This window comes from Pinus tabuliformis, chromosome 3_2 (assembly GCF_031772625.1).
Source record: "Pinus tabuliformis cultivar Carrire ecotype Pingquan chromosome 3_2, CPIR1, whole genome shotgun sequence".
Lineage (NCBI taxonomy): Eukaryota > Viridiplantae > Streptophyta > Pinopsida > Pinales > Pinaceae > Pinus > Pinus tabuliformis.
The window spans coordinates 580,039,355-580,057,559 of record NC_142302.1 but is presented as its reverse complement, the minus strand read 5'-3'; the positions used below and the strand labels follow the sequence as shown (position 1 = coordinate 580,057,559).

The 18,205-nt window shown below is 38.9% G+C and overlaps 2 protein-coding genes across 2 annotated transcripts; one reads left to right on the top strand and one right to left on the bottom strand.

Annotated features, from left to right (window-relative positions):
- Positions 1-765: 765 nt before the first annotated feature.
- LOC149181879 (uncharacterized) lies at positions 766-10,640 on the bottom strand. Its single transcript, XM_089416707.1, has 5 exons — positions 9,461-10,640; positions 7,645-7,775; positions 6,630-6,637; positions 1,313-1,440; positions 766-1,200 (listed from the first exon to the last, which is right to left on the bottom strand). The coding sequence occupies exons 1-5, from the start codon at positions 9,641-9,643 to the stop codon at positions 961-963; spliced, it is 690 nt and encodes a 229-aa protein (XP_089272833.1). The 5' UTR covers positions 9,644-10,640; the 3' UTR covers positions 766-960.
- A 116-nt stretch (positions 10,641-10,756) lies between these two features.
- LOC149181878 (chaperone protein ClpB1-like) lies at positions 10,757-16,653 on the top strand. Its single transcript, XM_089414359.1, is given in 13 exon segments — positions 10,757-10,971; positions 11,084-11,677; positions 11,861-12,030; positions 12,191-12,258; positions 12,260-12,349; positions 12,435-12,576; positions 12,771-12,952; positions 13,185-13,460; positions 13,584-13,924; positions 14,080-14,333; positions 14,336-14,358; positions 14,461-14,658; positions 16,242-16,653. Coding segments are annotated over 13 exon segments (2,892 nt in total). The 3' UTR covers positions 16,581-16,653.
- Positions 16,654-18,205: the final 1,552 nt, after the last annotated feature.

Sequence of the window (18,205 nt, the reverse complement as noted above, 5' to 3'; positions counted from 1 at the left end):
AACAGATGGCAATTAGTGTCACAAAATTGTGTTATTTTAGTTGTTGTTCAATTCTATGTACAATGGTACCATACAATAACTAACAGATCTATTCACTACACCAGATGCAAAGGGTGACAGGTTTATATCTAGAATATCACAGAAATCGTGACAAGGAATCACATTTCTAGAATATTATGCAAATGGTGATAGGCATCATATCTACAATATCACCCCAGATCTTGTTAAACAATGGATATCGACTCTCATACTAAACACGCAAGGGAAATTTCTGTGTTCCTGGCATATGGCTAGATAAGTCTACCAAATTCTCCTAAAATTTTGGCAAATAGGTACCACAAAATGATACAATTTTAGTTATTGTTCAATTTTATATACGAGGCACCATCCAACAAGATATTACAAGCAAGGCACATTGAAAGGACTATTAATTTCCCATTTATTCCATTTAATTTATGCATACTGATTCCTACTGATACCATTCCAACTGTTTCAAACAATAACATTTTCCAAAGTCTCTTTCACTCTCATTTCAATTAAACAATACTGTTTTCTCTATTGCATTCATGCACATATGCTTATTTCCAATTCTGCAGATTGGTTTTCATGAAATTAATCAATGCTTGTTTTGCATCTAAAGAATTTCAATTGACATAACTAAACAAAACATTGAAAATATTACCAAAAACCACATTTGAGTGGCCTCTCTAGTATCACAATAGCCTTTATTTATATAAAAAAAAAGGTTATTTTAAACTACCCTAGACATCTCATTGTCAGTACAACATGCAAGACTTTTTTTGCCGGCGAGTTTTTGACTTTCATGTATTTTTACCTTAAAGATCTAATCAAATGATCGTTGTAAAACTTCAAAGTGGTGTAAAAATCCCAACATTTAAATGCTACAATGGCCAGAGCACGAGCCCAAATTTCTACTAAGATCAAATGCAAACACATGCACTAAAAACCAAAGAAACCTAGTTCACTGGTCCTTTCCTTCTCAAAAGTCTCAAAGTACTGGTAAATAATAGTCACTGCCAGAAGGATTCCTGTACCAGAACCAATAGCCCCCGTAAAATCAGCCATGACAATAATAGCACCAATGCACATGCCACCAAAAGTTGCAGTTGTTGGTATGTAACGGTTCAGCTCTTTCTGAAGATTAGATTCTCTGCGGCCTGGCATAACCATTTGTTGCCCCTGCATTTTAAAGGAATAAAATTTTCATTTCGATATCAAAGAATAAGTAATCAGCAAATGATTGAAAAATAGAAATCTATAAAACTAGATACTCTCATTTCTAATTTCATACCTTTAGTTGCTTTGCCACATTTCTGGCAGATGAACTAGATACTTCAATCCATGTCTTTGAAAACAGTGCACATGCTGTCAGCATAAAAGTCAAATAGAAAAGAACATGGAAAGGATCTGCTGCCATCTCTAGCAAGGTACATACAAACGATAATTTATTACTCACAATCGTTATGTAAGACAGACTCTTTGGATATATGCGGTAATATCCATGCATAAAGCAAATCCTTTTTATGGTTATCACCCATATCAAACTTATATCAAACTTTTCCCTATTATGGTTATCACCCATATCAAACCTTTTTTTTTCCTTTCAACGGAACGGGTAAGGGTGTTTGTATTAATAAAAAGTTGCGATTGGGCCCAGAACCTTCATATCTGCTTTTTAGAAGAAAAAAACAAGTCTTCAATATAGTGAAGACAGAGTTTACTACCTCTTAAGCCAGCTCAGACACAAAAAATGACTGACCACTATAGACTCTGTACAAAGTCGAAAGCCCCAAGGAGGAAGTTAAATTTGCAAACTAGCATAACGACAGAGAGATTTAAAGCTAACCGGTCACAAAATACCAAAATTTGACTCCAAAGTAACGATGCCAATGATCACCAGGAAGAACGAGAGCCCGCTTCGGACCCCTCGTGCAACGTGGCCTCTTTCATTCTGCAGGAGCCGCAGGGCTACAACCTCCAATTGCCATCCTGTTAGAAGGAGAGGTGGAGACTTCCAACGCAGCCACCCAGGAACTGAGCGAATGAACTTCCTCCATTAACTCGTCCAACGAATTCTCCATATAAGCATGGTGAGATAACAACTTATCCTCCAGCAAGAGTTGGAAGGAACATCTTTGCGTCTCGACCATGTCTTTGAGTTTCTGAATTGAGGCAAGCAAGGCCTGGGTTGCGTTCAGCAGTTTGTCAATCACTGAAGCTGCATTGAGATTCTCACGAGGGTTGGAATTGCGAGCCATCCTAGAACGAGCTGCCCAACATAGATAAAACCACCTGATTTTTGGAACCAGTAGATGGAGAGAGGATTTGATTTGTGAGTACATAGATCAGTGGACCAAATTGTGGACCAAATCGGATTAGAGAGCTGGCACCAAGCAAAAAGAGAAAGAAGACAAGGGGATGGTACAGCTTACCAAATACGCGGCTGGGTTTTTTGATGGGGCATCACAAGGAGGGAGATGTGGATGTGGAATTTGGCTAAAGGTGACAGAAGAACAAGAGTACTAGATTCACTGGAATGCGAGAGAGGGAACAAGTATGAAAGCAGAAGTAAATGTTTTACGGGGATTACTATGGATTACCAAATTTTTAAATATCCCACAAATACAAATATATGGAGATTCTAGGGATATGGTTGGGTATGGTTGATCACATCCTGGGGAAAAATAATATTCAACAAAAGTCCCTACAAGGCTGGCTGAAGCGCATACAATGCCTATGGAGCACTCTTCAGCAATCTTCCATACAGCAATACAGCACATCAGCAGAGCGTACAACAAGAATGTGGATGAAATGTCGAAAAAAGATTACTAGCTTCAGAAGAAGGTATGCATATCAAGGTAAAAACGGGGTCAACAATGACAGAAGTAGGAAGCATTGACATGTCAGGATAGTGCTTTAAAGTCCTTGACAGTGGAGCAGAACATTACGACAGATAAGTACCTTGAAAAAAAATTGTATCACTTTTTGTAAATGTTTTATATATAAGACAGGTGAAAAATCACTATATATTTTGCTGGATGAAGAACAAGTTCTAGATTAGATGTTAATTTGAGAGATATTTAGAAAGGCGCAGAAGCTGTTGAGTCTAATCTCTGTTGCCTGTTTTAGTATATGGCTGACGCTGAAGTTTGCAGTAAATTTGTAAATCCCTGTGCAGTTAAATATTGGATACACTATCAGACCTATGATGATGTTCTGATCATCATATATATATATATGTACTGTTTTAAATATAACACAAAACAGAGTTTTTTCTTTCTCTGAAAAAAAATAATCACACCACCCACTTGTTGTTTGAATCGGGAAATAACGAGGAAAGAAACTACACACATTCAGTCATAAATTGACTAAAGAAAGCATATAACAGATTTGAAAAATTGAATTCAAACACACGCATAAATGCACAGGATTTACGTGGTAAAACCTTGACAGGGTGGTAAGGAAACATCCACGGGGCAAGGTATTAGAATCTCTATTAATTCAACAATGATTCTCCATGATTACATTTCTCGGGCATTCACTAGTTTTATACAAGCCTCTTCCATTACATAACTGCTATTTCGGTATAAAACTAACTAGTTACATTTTTACCCAAATTTACATAATTTGTTGTCAAACTTCCAACAAACTCCACCTTGACAACACTTTTCCTAATCCCTTGCCCATGCTGATTCATCATCTTTTTTGCAAGCCAAGAGAAGCTAAACACCATCGCAACTTCTCTACTGTAACTGGCTTTGTGAATATGTCTGCACAATTCTCTTGCGTATGGACCTTTTGAAGAGTTACTTTTCCGCCATCGATCACATGTCTCATAAAATGATACTTTACATCAATGTGCTTGGTTTTACTGTGATAAACAAGATTTGTAGCCAAGTGAATAGCACTTTGACTGTCACAAAGTACATTCACTTTCTCCTGTGTTCTTCCAATCTCATCGAGCAGACCCTTTAACCAAATTGCTTCTTTACTGGCATCTGAAGCAGCTATATATTCAGCTTCGATAGTGGACACCGCAACTGTTTCTTGAAGCTTTGACATCCAACTAATTGCTCCACCTGCAAGAGTAAAGACATAACATGTAGTAGATCTTCTTTTGTCCAAATCACCTGCATAGTCAGCGTCTACATATCCGCAGACTGATCCTTTACTACCATTAAAGATGATGCAATGGTCACTTGTGCCTCTTAGATATCGAAGCACCCATTTCACTGCTTGCCAATGTTCTTTACCTGGATTTGCCATGAACCTTTGCCATGAACTTGTTGACAACTCCAACTGCATGTGAAATGTCAGGTCTTGTAGATACCATCGCATACATTAAGTTGCCTACAACATTTGCATATGGTACATGAGACATATACTGCTTTTCTTCATCAGCTTTAGGACTCAAAACCGAAGAAAGTTTAAAATGGGAAGCTAGTGGAACATTAACAGGTTTCACATTGTTCATAGAGAACTTTTCAAGTACTTTCTCCACATACGTTTGCTGTGATAACCAAAGCTTACCATTTTTTTTGTCTCTATGTATCTCCATGCCCAAGATATGTTTTGCTGCTCCAAGATCCTTCATATCAAACGTCCTAGAGAGTTGAGCCTTTAACCTGTTGATCTCTTCCATGCTTTTGCTTGCAATAAGCATATCGTCAACATACAAAGCTAAGATAATGAATATGCCATTGAAACTTTTGAAGTATACACAATGATCATACTCACTTCTTATAAAGTTTTGGCTCACCATGAAGGAATCAAACTTCTTGTACCATTGTCTGGGAGACTGCCTCAGACCATACAATGATTTCCTAAGCTTGCAAACTAATCTTCTGCTGCGACCTTGTACAAAACCTTCTAGCGGTTCCATATATATCTCTTCATTCAAATCACCATGTAGAAAAGTTGCTTTAACATCTCACTGTTCTAACTCAAGATTAAGTAACACAGTTAGTGCCAACATAGTACGAATAGAAACAAGTTTTACAACTGGAGAAAAAATCTCATGAAAGTCTATACCATCAACTTGAGAATACCCTTTTGTTACCAGTCTCGCCTTATACCTTTCGATACTTCCATCAACTTTCCGTTTCAGTTTGAAGACCCACTTGCATCCAACAACACTTCTCCCTTCAGGAAGCTCTACAAGATCCCCTTGCATCCAACAACACTTCTCCCTTCAGGAAGCTTTCCCAGGTATTGTTCTTGGCCTTATTTCTCCAAGAATTTTTTTTTCAATTTAAACAGAAAAAACCCTTTGAAAACAAACTTTTTCTCCTTTCCTTTTAAATAGAAAAACCGTTTAAAAGAAGAACTTTTTCTCCTTTCCTTTTAAATAGAAAAACCCTTTAAAAATGAACTTTTTCTCCTTTCCTTCAATTTATAAAAAAAAAACCTTTCGAAAAAAAACAACTTTTTCTCTTTCCTTCGATTTAAAAGAAAAACTATCTTCTTTTTTTCTTTCCTTCACTTTCACACATCCACCCCTCAGAATTTAAAATCTTTATTTTCACAACTTTCTAAAAAAGAAATTCTAAGACAAAATTTCTTTCAAAAAATACCCGGATCCACCTTTGCTGAACAGATTCTGGCAGCACGCAAGGCAGAGGGTCTTCCTCTTCACTGGACAGCAGCTCTTGCCTCTTCCACGTAGGTCTAGCAGCTAATTTTCCTTGCACGCAGATCAGATCCACGTTTGCTGATCACAACACGCAGAGCAGAGTGTCTTCCTCTTCACTGGACAGCAGCTCTTGCCTCTTCCACATGCAGGCTCTGCCTAGTTCGATGGCTCTTCCACGTAGGCATCAAATTCGCTTCCTCCTCACGTTGCAGGTATGACAGCGTCAACAGCAGAGGGTTTGGCAGCTGAGACAGCCAGCGCCTTCACGCAGAGACAGTGCTTCTCACACAGAGATCACAATGAGCTTCACGCAGAGCCACTGGTCCACACAGGGCACAGACACGCAGAGCAAATCTTCCACACAGATAGCACGCAGGCAAATCTTCCACGCAGGCTTTCCCTGGTTCAATGGCCCTTCCATGCAGGTGAACCTCTCCTTCACGCACACCCACAACTACGGCAGGCTGCTCTAGCAGCACGTAACATTACAAGGCCTCCTCCGCGCACCCAGATTCACGCAGGTAGACATTGGCCTCCCGTTCCAGACTCCTGCTCTTCAAAAACTCAAAAGCTCTGATACCATTTGTTGTTTGAATAGCGGAAATAATGAGGAAAGAAACTACACACATTCAGTTATAAATTGATCAAGAAAAGCATATAACAGATTTGAAAAACTGAATTCAAACACACGCATAAATGCACAGAATTTACGTGGTAAAATCTTGACAGGTTGTCAAATAAACATCCACGGGGCAAGGGATTGGAATCTCTATTAATTCAACAATGATTCTCCACGATTACATTTCTCGAGCATTCACTAGTTTTATACAAGTCTCCTCCGTTACATAACTGCTATTTCAGTATAAAACTAACTAGTTATATTTTTACCCAAATTTACATAATTCGTTGTCAAACTTCGAACACCACTTGTATAACCAGATGAAACAATTGGGAAGGAAGAGAAGCCAAAACCTACCAACCAGACTCACAGGAGTTAGCATTACCAACTTTAGAATTCAGCGAAGTCCAGATTGAAAGCAGAAGGCTCGAGTGAATTCATAAATAGATGAGGCCAGGGCTCTGGCACGATCCATCCTGCAACGAATAGACCTGAATCCCCGCGGGAAAATCGCCTGGACAAAGGAGTGACGTCGGAAGAGAAAAGCACGGCAAAAGAATGAACTCCATAATCACGTGTATAACATAGAACACCGCATCCGACGACTTCTGTAATAACTCTATGACTGAGGCAACATAAATGGACAAGACCTCCGATAAGGAGAAGTGCCAGAATGTGTGGCCACCTCTACGCCGACGTTTGACAACTAGGACGATCCATGCAAATCCGGAGATGTTAGAGGGCCGACAGAAGAGCAAGATGGGGCTGGGCCCAGAGATCCACTTTGAGTTGGTATTGATTGCTCTTCGAGAGAATCATCGAATTCGAAGGGAGGAGAGAGGAAAGGGAAGCTCTCTCCCAAACTGTCATAGAATAATTTAGAATACCTAGCATTATTAAGGGATTGGAATGAAGTCCAGCCTTTGATTCATTTCAATTATACTTTGGGTCATATTGGCACCCTTTTTAGCAAGGTCATCGGCTGTAGAGTTCGAATTTCTTAAAACATGATAAAAGTCCACTTGCTCAAACTGGGATATTGAGGTGAAGATTCTTTGACTTAATGTTGAGGATTGCCTTTTGGCCTTTGATGAACTAACAGATGGCGAGAATAGAGTCCCAAAAACAATTATGTTGGAGATTTTGAGTGTCTTGACGATCTCCAATCCTTTTCATGGGCTAAATATTCCGCTGGATTGTTTGTAAATATTCCGCTGGATTGTTTATAGCTATTCCAAGACCCTAAGCGAATTGAGAAACAATTTTTTCATGAGGACTAATGATAACCCCTCAATTTTATTGAGCAAAACAAAAAACATTGTGCAGGTATTTACCCGGAAGGTGGAATAGAAAACATTGTGTAGGCATTTACCTGGAAGATGGATTAATGTAATAAACAAGACCATCTACAGGAATTGACTGACCACTTGCTGAGTATTCAGACTCCTTCCACTTGCCCAATATATTAACAAGGAAGTTTCCATTGCACTTTCTGTAAAGCACCTGCAAAACAATAGAAATATACATTCCAGACATGTCAAATACAAATGAAACTCTGTATCCAGATTCCAAATAAATGCATCTGCAGGTTTCATAAATAAAAGACTAAAAGAAAATATACCTGAGAAATAAAATACGAATTTGAAACTTGACGCATGAAAAATACAACCTCTTGAGCATAAATCCAGCTGTCAACTAAAATAAACATGGTGGAAAAACACCGCAACATTATAGTAAAGATGACATAAGACTACAGAGATCACAGTGGGTAGTGCGACTTGAACCCCACCTCTTCACCATTCAGTCAAACCCCGTTGGGAAAATCGTAAGCAAAAAGTTCTCAAGTTTAGAAATTAGAGAGATAAAAAATCCTTCCTCCAGAGTAAAATGGTTGATTATGCCATTGTATTTAAACTGAACACAGTACACATTTCAAGACAACTGATACCTGATACGAAATAATCCCTCCTTTCCCATCTAGTAAAACCCCATTGGTAAAATATTAAGAGAAAAAATTCAGTATTTTCCAAGAAATAGCAAGATCTTCGACTAAACAACGAATTCCTTTGTGTTCGAAAACAAAATCGGAAGTATTATCAATAGAGATGGATTTAATTCATAAAATTTAAGTGGAACTGATTTTTTTAATAGACGGCCCTCTTTTGAAAAAAAATAAAATAAAAAATAAAATTTATAGGTAACTTATGGATGGCTGTGTAAGTATTATTTACCTGTCTGTTTGCATTGTGCAACAACAGATTTTCTGGCCAGAAGCCATAGTCAAAGTGAAATTAAATTGTGAAGCATTCTAAACCATCCGCTTTCTGAACTTTAGGTATGGTAGACCATGAGTAGAACCATAAGCAAAGTAGAGTTATGAGTCCAATCAATAAGGCCTTGAGCTATGAGATATTTATGCTTTCAGGGCTTATAGGAAAGAAGGGCTAAATTTAAGCCAGAGAATCAGGTAGATCAGAGTTTTTCATGGAACAACAGACGAGGATCCGAGTGGCAACTTGACAACTTGGTAGAATATATTTCAGTCCCTATGATCTGGGCTGTTTGGGAAAGTATGACTGTCGGGCCTCCTAAAAGGAATAAGAGGAATCCAATTTGATCTGTTGCAATGGAACCTCAGGTTCAGGTATCATTTGAGTAAAACTAAAAAAAAATATGTTCAAGAATTATTTTGTGTAAAGGCTCAAGAATCATATTGTTTTATTTTGAGCTACATAAACTTAATTGTCATTGTAGATTTAATTATTTGCATCAGTTGTTTGCCAGAATGAAAGGAAAAAAAAGGACCATTTGGCAACTTGCCAACCAGAGCGTTCAAAGTATAAAAACCCTGTGATAACTGATAAGTAAATGACTATATAAAGGGTTTTGTAGTTGAATTTGAATTTAGTTAATGGTAGATTTTTAGGAATTTTTTGAAATTGAGACTAATATGAATGAAGTCAATTATTTGACTTCGCCTATATTTTATTTCAAAATATTTCCCAAACCAACCATCAAAATGAATAACAAAGTTTTAAATGCTTCAACGTTATCCCTGGAATTAAACAACGACAACGCCTTTCAAAAATAAAATTTGATCAATGGTCTTGCCTCTCTTCTTATCCTTTAATTTCCAGGCATACAAAATTGCAGGGATACAAAATTCTAGGGGTTCTTTAAATACTTACCGAAAAAATAATCTTATAACAACGCTCCAAAATTTCTCCCAAGAAGCGAAACCGCCTCCACATAATCTTTAAGTAATCTTCAGACATGAACAATTCCTCTCTACAAAAATCAACAACCCTTGTCTTCATAGAGCAGCAGTATGAATGAATTTGGAGACAACGGTTGTAGGCCTTTGCATCCATGGCGATAATGAAAAAAAAAAATCAGGAATTCTTGTGTCCCTTCACCCACAATGAGGCTATCGTGGTATTTGGCTCGGCCCAAGCCACATTCAAGACTGTGATTATTACTGCTTGTTCATATTAGCTGTTTTTGCCAAAACTGTGTCTAATTCATCTAGGGGGTTTGGAAGGGGACGGGACAGGCGCTGGGCAGGTGCCATTAAAAAACATGGTGCACTAAATTTGTTATGTGCTGAAATATCAGACACGGAGTAGTAATTAATTACCAGAGGCATTGTTTTAACAGACCCAATGGAAAGAACCAATAGTAATGATGGATATTTTTTGCGGAGTAGTCTAACCAGGCAGAGGAGTTGCCTGGAAAGTTATGGAAATTCTGATCATATTTAGAGAAAATCTGGTAAGGATTGTAAATCCCAGTTATAGTTTTTAAATTTCAAAAATTTAGGTGTCCAAAACGTTTTTGATGGCGCTGATTCTATTTCCACCATAAAAACACGATTCAAACACTGCCTTTACAAGTTTTTTGAAATCATTTTAGCCGAATTCCTGCCACTTTTAGCTATCCGGCAATTTCTCCGCCTCCTTACACGACTCCGCACGAAATATCTAGTAAGTGTGCCTGAAACGAAATTGAGGAGCAACCGCAAGATGGAAAGAACAAAGAACGGGGTATTAGCATTTGTAGCATTATGCAACATAGTTAATAATGCTAATCTCCATGCACATTTACAAGGCCAGAGACTGGGAAGGACTCACCCACTTTGTTATAAGTTTGGTAAGTCCCTCCCTCCTAGCAGCAGAAATGAGTCTATCAGTATAAAGGACTCTGCGTGCAATTAAAGCCTTGTTCTATAAATCCATTTCGCCCTGGATTCTTAAATGCCGCAACAGATGCCTTGGATTTTGGAGCACTAATGCTGCCACTTCACTAACACCATCGCCATATGGAACCCCAAACCCACCCAAAGTTTAACTCTAAGTTTTGTAAATATATTTAGGCCGATAGGCCTTCCTTTGAAAGAGACTTTCGTCGTCCTTTTGTTTCTAACGTTGACACCTGGCGTCACATTCAGCGGGCATACAATCGTCTGACATCTGTGCGCCGAGTTTATGGCACAATGCTCGGAGTTTACGAGATGCATGCCCGCTGGTTTCGCGCTTAGCGCCATCACATGGCACACCACGCGGGTTCTGTCATTAATTCTCTTCCTGGCAGGACGTCCGGTCACAGTTTTTCCCCTTGGTTCGCCCGCCCAGATCGATGGTAAGAAGCCTCTGCTGCGATCTGACGGTGGATTAGCTGCTGGGCACTTTACCCTACTCCGGTTAGCTTGGAGAAGACCTCTTTCGCCGAGCAGTCTCTCCAGGAAACCTGCTCTGATGTTGATTCTCCCGTAAGCGGTCTCGTTTGGTTTTTCTATCGGGGTATAGCTTATGACATAGGGGTATTCTCCGTCAAGCGATTTCATCTGCTACAGGTGGAGAGGAAACTGTGGAAGCAGTACAGAGAGTCCTTCGACAGGCCCTGAAGAAACTCCCATCCCAGGCCCTGAAGAAACTCCCATCCCAAGATCCTGCCCCCGACAGTATTCCTCCTAACATTGAAATAAGATACTGCATCAGCCGTGCTCGGTATTTACAAAAGAGCAAGGGGGACACTCATTTGGCAGTAGATCATCTTATTCTTGGAGTGCTAAAAAACTCCCAGGTTTCAGATTGCTTTACAGAGGCAGGTGTGAGGATAGAGAGAGTGAAATCCGAAGTGGAGAAGCTCAGAGGAGAGGGCAAAAAGGTAGATACTGCGTCTGGTGATACTAATTTTCAGGCCTTGAAAACATATGGCCGCGATTTGGTTGAAGATGCTGGGAAGCTTGATCCTGTCATTGGTAGAGATGAAGAAATTCTGAGAGTAGTTATAATTTTGTCTCGGAGGACCAAGAACAATCCTGTGCTCATTGGAGAGCCTGGTGTTGGAAAGACTGTTGTGGTGGAAGGGCTGGCACAAAGAATTGTTCGAGGGGATGTGCCAAGGTAAGCTCTTTTGCAAGCACACAAATATATATTGTTTGCAAATTTTGGTTTGTAGGTTGCCTTCCCCAAATTTGGGGACTTTTGTGGGTCCGCACTGGTACAGTGTGTTGGGCGGGATTATCTTCAGAATGCAAGCTTGGTAGAGCCGCTAATTCATTTTGTTTTTCAAATGGTTTTAAACAGCAATTTGCTAGAAGTGAGATTGATAGCCTTGGATATGGGAGCTCTAGTGGCTGGTGCCAATTACAGAGGCGAATTCGAAGAGCGACTTAAATCTGTATTGAAAGAGGTAGAAGAAGCTCAAGGAAAACTTATTCTCTTTATTGACGAAATACATTTGGTTCTGGGTGCCGGTAAGAGAAACCTATCTTGGTTACCTACGATTCAATTTTTAGATCTAGCAAATATTATATATGTTATTAGCCTTGATTGATTAAAGGTCCTTTTAAGTGATTGGTTTTAAGCTTCGGTTGTGAAGTAATCGTGTCGAATTGAATTTTGTTTTGTTTCCAGGGCGTACTGAGGGATCAATGGATGCTGCCAATTTGTTTAAACCGATGCTTGCTCGGGGCCAACTTAAGGTGCATTGGAGCAACTACTCTGGAAGAGTACCGGAAGTATGTGGAGAAAGATGCTGCGTTTGAGCGACGATTCCAGCAAAGTGAGTGCTTAGTCGGGTTATTAGACGTATTAATATGGCTGTTCACACGTTTCTGGTGGTTTTAATAAATTTGTTGCTATTGATATTATGGGGCAGGTTTATGTAGCTGAACCTCGTGTGACAGACACTATTAGTATCCTTCGTGGTTTAAAAGAAAAGTGCGAAGGTCATCATGGTGTGAGAATATTGGACAGAGCACTTGTAGTTGCTGCCCAGTTATCAAGTAGATATATCACTGGTAAGTATATATATCACCGGTAAGTTGATACCTGGCTATTATGGGTGGAATAAGTTGCAATATGTGTGAATTATCCCAAAAGTAGTGTTTATTACTTGATCATTTGGGGTATTATGTTCTGCTCTTAATTCTTGAGAGATCAAGAACTCCTCTGAGGCGTTTTGAAAATCATTATAATCCGTTTGTCTGAACAGGGCGACATCTTCCAGACAAAGCAATTGATCTTGTGGATGAAGCATGTGCAAATGTAAGAGTTCAACTGGATAGTCAACCTGAAGAAATCGACACCCTTGAAAGGAAAAGGATTCAACTAGAAGTTGAGTTGCATGCCCTTGAAAAGGAGAAAGATAAAGCCAGTAAAGCTCGTTTGGCTGAGGTTTGTACTTGAGATAACCTTATTGCATTTTCTTGGCTGTCTTTCTGATCAGTGATCAGTCTGTAGGCATTTTTATTATGATGGGGATTCTCTGATGTAAAGATGTCTATTGAAAATTCTTTGTATGTTGGGGGGTGTTCACTGTTGTTTGACATAGTGAAAATTGTTGGTCGGTAAGAACCGTTAGTATCATAACCTTTAAATAACTCATTTTCTTTTCTGATTCTTATAGGTTCACAAGGAGCTTGATGATTTGAGAGATAAGTTGCAACCGTTGAAAATGAAATACCAAAAAGAAAAAGAGAGAGTAGATGAAATCCGGGGACTGAAGCAAGAATGTGAGAAATTGCAGATTGCTTGGGAAAAAGCAAAGCGTAGGAAGGCTGTGGCACAAGCTGCAAAACTATACAGGGCCCTTAAAGAAACAAAGACTGAAACTTCTAGAAAAGAAGCTATGGGAAAAAATCTCATGTTAACAGAGAGTGTGGGACCTGATCAGATTGCAGAGGTACGTTGAACGAAGTATCTATACATACCTTCCATCGAATATGATTGACAGAATTTATGTTGGCAACCCAATGAGAGCTATAGTGTCTGATGTTCATGATACATAACTATGTGATGAATGCAGGTTGTGAGTCGCTGGACTGGTAGCCCTGTTACAAGACTTGGTCAGAATGAAAACGAGCGACTGATAGGTCTGGCAGACAGGTTGCATGAAAGAGTTGTTGGACAAGATGAGGCGGTTCAAGCGGTTGCCAAAGCTGTGTTAAGATCGCGGGCTGGACTTGGAAGACCTCAACAGCCGACTGGATCTTTCCTATTCTTGGGGCCCACTGGAGTTGGCAAAACGGAACTTGCAAAGGCTCTTGCAGCTCAATTGTTTGATGATGAAAATCAGCTGGTCCGTATTGATATGTCTGAATATATGGAGCAACATTCAGTTGCAAGGCTCATAGGTGCTCCTCCTGGGTATGTGAACAGCTAGATGTTTCTAATTGACATTAGTTGATAGCCAGACACTCAATTGGTTGACAGCAAGACGCCTTTTTTTGTATAGTTGTATTTATATTTTTGCTCGATTTGTTGTTGTAATGTACTAAAATGATTTGATGTTGTAATGGCAGTTATGTGGGTTATGAAGAAGGGGGGCAACTGACAGAAGCAGTAAGGAGAAGACCCTATAGTGTTGTTCTTTTTTATGAAGTTGAGAAAGCACACACTTCAGTCTTCAACACTTTGCTTCAAATGCTTGATGATGGTAGACTTACGGATGGACAAGGTCGCACTGTTAGTTTCTCAAACAGAGTCATTATCATGACATCCAACCTTGGAGCAGAGCACTTGCTTGCTGCATTGTCTGGCCACACAACAGTAAAAACCCAAGAGAGAATGTCATGCAAGAAGTATGCACACGCATTCCTGGACTCTGTGTATGCATCTTTTTCATATAATTTTATCACGAAGTTGGCTGCGGTGCTTTGACATGCCTTTGAATATTGTTGCAGGTTAGAAGACATTTCAGGCCAGAGTTATTGAATAGACTTGATGAGATAGTTGTATTTGATCCTCTTTCTCATGATGAGCTCAAGAAAGTTGCTAGACTACAGATGAAAGATGTAGCAATTCGTCTTGCAGAGAGAGGCGTTGCTTTAGGGGTTACAGATGACGCTCTGGATCTTGTTCTTCAGAAAGCCTATGATCCTGTAAGTATCACCTTGTTTCTTTTTTATTCAGTCTAACTTGCCAGGGGATGTGCCCCCGACCCTAATAAACTTGACACTGCATCTCCTTGACGAGTCGCTTCTCCCTTTCCCTATTGCAGGGGACATGACCCACTCCTTGGAAACATGTCTCCACATCATAGGAGATGTTGTGGGAGGGTTCCCTGACTAAATTCGACTTACCTCCCTTTGAAACAATCTAGAATTGCGATTTATATGTTCTATTCTGATGCCTGGTATTTTTCATTCATAATGTTTGCTCGGTGTTCTTCATGTACAGTGATTTTATTCAAGGTCTGATTTCTATTTTCCATGCCCTGTCATATAAACCTGTGTGGAAAGTTATTCTAGGAGTTTGATGTTTTGCAGAGTTTTGGTCGTGGTGGCCAACAGTGAATATTAAAAGAGCAGGACTTTTCAGTTTACAATTTCATTTTCTCAGATTTTCAATTCTCTCAATTTTCGCTTTCAGTTTCAGATTTTCCGATTTTCAATTTCGATGCTCTTCATTTCGATTTCACATAATGTTCTTCATCCAAACTTTCACATAATTAGTGAAAGAATCCTATTGATATAAATTCCAGGTATTTTTAATTATTCATACATCAAAAAAATATAAATGTGTATCTTGATGTTCCCTCCTAACATGATTTTAAAAAGTGGGTACTCAGCTTTGTATATTGCCCTTCGGGAAGCCTATCATCCTGGAAGTAAAACAATCTCTTTGTTTCAGTTTCTTATTCAGAGTCTGTTTTGCCAGGTGATGTGTTCCCGACCCCAGTAGTCATGTCTTTGCATTTCCCTTTCCCGGGGATGCTTCTCCCTGTTCCGTGGGACTTGATCCATATTCCAGAAACGTCTCCCCATCCCGGGTGATACAACCCGTGTTCGCTAGTGGGAAGGTGCCTCTGACCAAATTTGATGTACCTCACCTTGAAACAATCTGAAATTATTATATTGTCTGATTTGATGCTTAGAATTTTCATTATGAAGGGTCTAACTGGAGTCCTTCATGCCCAATGATCAGATTTTTTGTCTTATTTGCATTTTCAATTGGCTGTCATATATTTTGCATGAACCTGTCTAGGGAGTAATTTTAGTCTGATATTTTTGCTGGCAGTTGGTGGTGGTGGCCAACGGTTGATCTTTAAGAGCTGTGAACTCTTCAGTTTACAGAGTTGCTTTCTGAGATTTTCAATTTTCTCAATTTTCACATTCAGTTTCGGATTTTCTAATTTTCACATGATTTTCTTCCTTCTGTATGGATCCCATCGATATAAATTTCAGTTCTGTTCTTTAAATTTTAACATTTTCCCCTCGCACTTGAACTTTAAAAATGGGGTGCTGCCTGTCTCTGCGTAAAGGGATGTTTTTGGTGTGTTTGCCGATTAATATAAATTAATGCATTGTTTACTTGTTAATGCTAGTGAAGCAGGCAGGATCATTATTAGCTTTTGTGGTTTACGGGCAATTTAGGTCAAAATTTGTGAGTAAAATGCAAGACCTAGTTGGGGATTCTCATTTAAAACCTCTAAATGGATAACGTGGTAACGTGGTACTTGCAGGTTTATGGTGCTCGCCCCTTGCGACGATGGTTGGAAAGCAAAGTTGTCACTCAGCTATCTTGGATGCTCATCAGTGGGGAGATTGATGGGAACAGTACAGTATACATTGATGCAGTGCCTGAGCAGCAGACATTATCTTATCGCGTGGACAGGAATGGAGGAATCGTTAACCAAAACACTGGTGCAAAATCGGATATCTTGATAGAAATTCCGAATTCTGCAAAATCGGATATCTTGATAGAAATTCCGAATTCTGCCTATTTTAATGCTGATGCATCCCAGGCAGTAAAGAAAATGAGAATTGAAGAAATAGACGATGATGAGCCAATGGAAGATTAGACGGTGAATGATGGCATCTTCTAGGAACTTTCAGCTTATTTTTTGTGATGATGCTAGTATAACTTGAGTTTGAGTGCCTTGTAATGTGTTTTTGAGTGGGATTAAGCTAAATGGCAATGCTTAAAAGGTTTCGATGTAAACTTATTGCTATATGTTAATAAAGAATCGTATTTTTCCTTCTCAACCAATTGTAAGGGAGCACTCTCTTTTTTGCTGTTAATAACATTATTAGGGTGTGTGTTCAAAGTTTCAAAGCAGTTGAAAGGTTGCTGCATATGATGACTTCTACAAAAATTAGACCATGTTGAATCCTTCCATCATCTGCAACTGCTTTTTCTGCAAACTTGTTTCATCCAGTTTGCAAAAAAGAGTTTCAGGATCTGTACTCCATGGGTTAATATAATTAATTTTGAAAGGCGTGGATGTGTGTAGTTTTTTGTGAGCTTCCGCCTTCCTCTCAAATGGAGAACTCTAGTCTACCATAAATTCTATTATAGAACAGAATGTGTAGTGTTTTTTATTTATTTATAAAATGTATAATTTTAATATTTTAATTCATGAAATGTATATTTTACAATTTTGATGGATTAGGTTTAATGTTTGGAGTGTTGTGAATTATAAGTGGATCGAGATTATTCAAGTTTTTGGGTTGGTTATTTTTATGAATATCTTTGTGTCGCTCGTCATCTTTGTTCGGTGTCTTTTTTGCCGGGTTAAGGATGAAAATTTTCGAAGATTATTAAGTTTCATTTGTTTTCTTTGTTGGGTTTTAGGTCAAAGGATTTCTTTGAGATGTACGTATTCATTAAATTACACATTTACCTGATTCAGTTATATTCATTAAATTATATTGACCTCATTTAGTTATATTATATTCATTAATTCATATAACCCCGATTGTGGGAAATACAACCTACCACGTGGCACCCATGTGGTTATCCATGCCATTGCCATGCCATAAGTCAGCCGCTGACCCAACCCTACCTTAATTAGGCTATCGGCATAATTAAGCATCAACTTCTTCGTCAACACTTTTACCCTGCTCCCATCAATCACGTGAGGCACTTTCAACCACTTTTACCCTGCTCCGATCGATCAGGTGAGGCACTTTCAACCGTTGATTTGAAGTGTGTTTTTTGTTGCTGATTTTTAGGCCGATAGGTTTTGATATTCGGCTACTGCGCTGCATGCATGCCCTTACTTCAACTGCAAGTACCGTTGGAAAATCCCTAAAAAGAAGAAAGATTGTCGAATGATCACGAGAATTGGTATGATTTAGCTGGTTTAGCGAAGAATGGAGGCTATAAAGCTGGGAAACGAAACAAAAATTTTAGAAGGTTAATGAGAAAAAAATAATAATAGTTGTTCCTTTAAAGGAGAAAATTGGTAAAGATGCTAGGCTATGCATGAGCGATAGAGTGAAGAGCAACAACGGCAGCAACACATGTTCCTTGTCCCAAGTCATGGTATTGTTGGCGATTCTTCCAGTGTTAAGTTTTTCTCTAAGGTAATCTTATGCTCTAACTTTATGATCTAACCGACCTTTTGTATTTTAATTGCGTGAATTGATTTGAAAATAAATCAAACTTATAAAACAGATTACAAGGGTTGCATATTCAATAATA

Excerpts from the sequence above, each read along its gene's own strand:
- LOC149181879 (XM_089416707.1), bottom strand. The coding sequence starts at position 9,643 with ATGGATGCAAAGGCCTACAACCGTTGTCTCCAAATTCATTCATACTGC. Across the intron at positions 7,776-9,460 it reads GTTATAAGATTATTTTTTCG|GTGCTTTACAGAAAGTGCAA; the intron begins GTAAGTATTTAA and ends ATTGTTTTGCAG. Across the intron at positions 1,201-1,312 it reads ATGTGGCAAAGCAACTAAAG|GGGCAACAAATGGTTATGCC; the intron begins GTATGAAATTAG and ends TTTAAAATGCAG.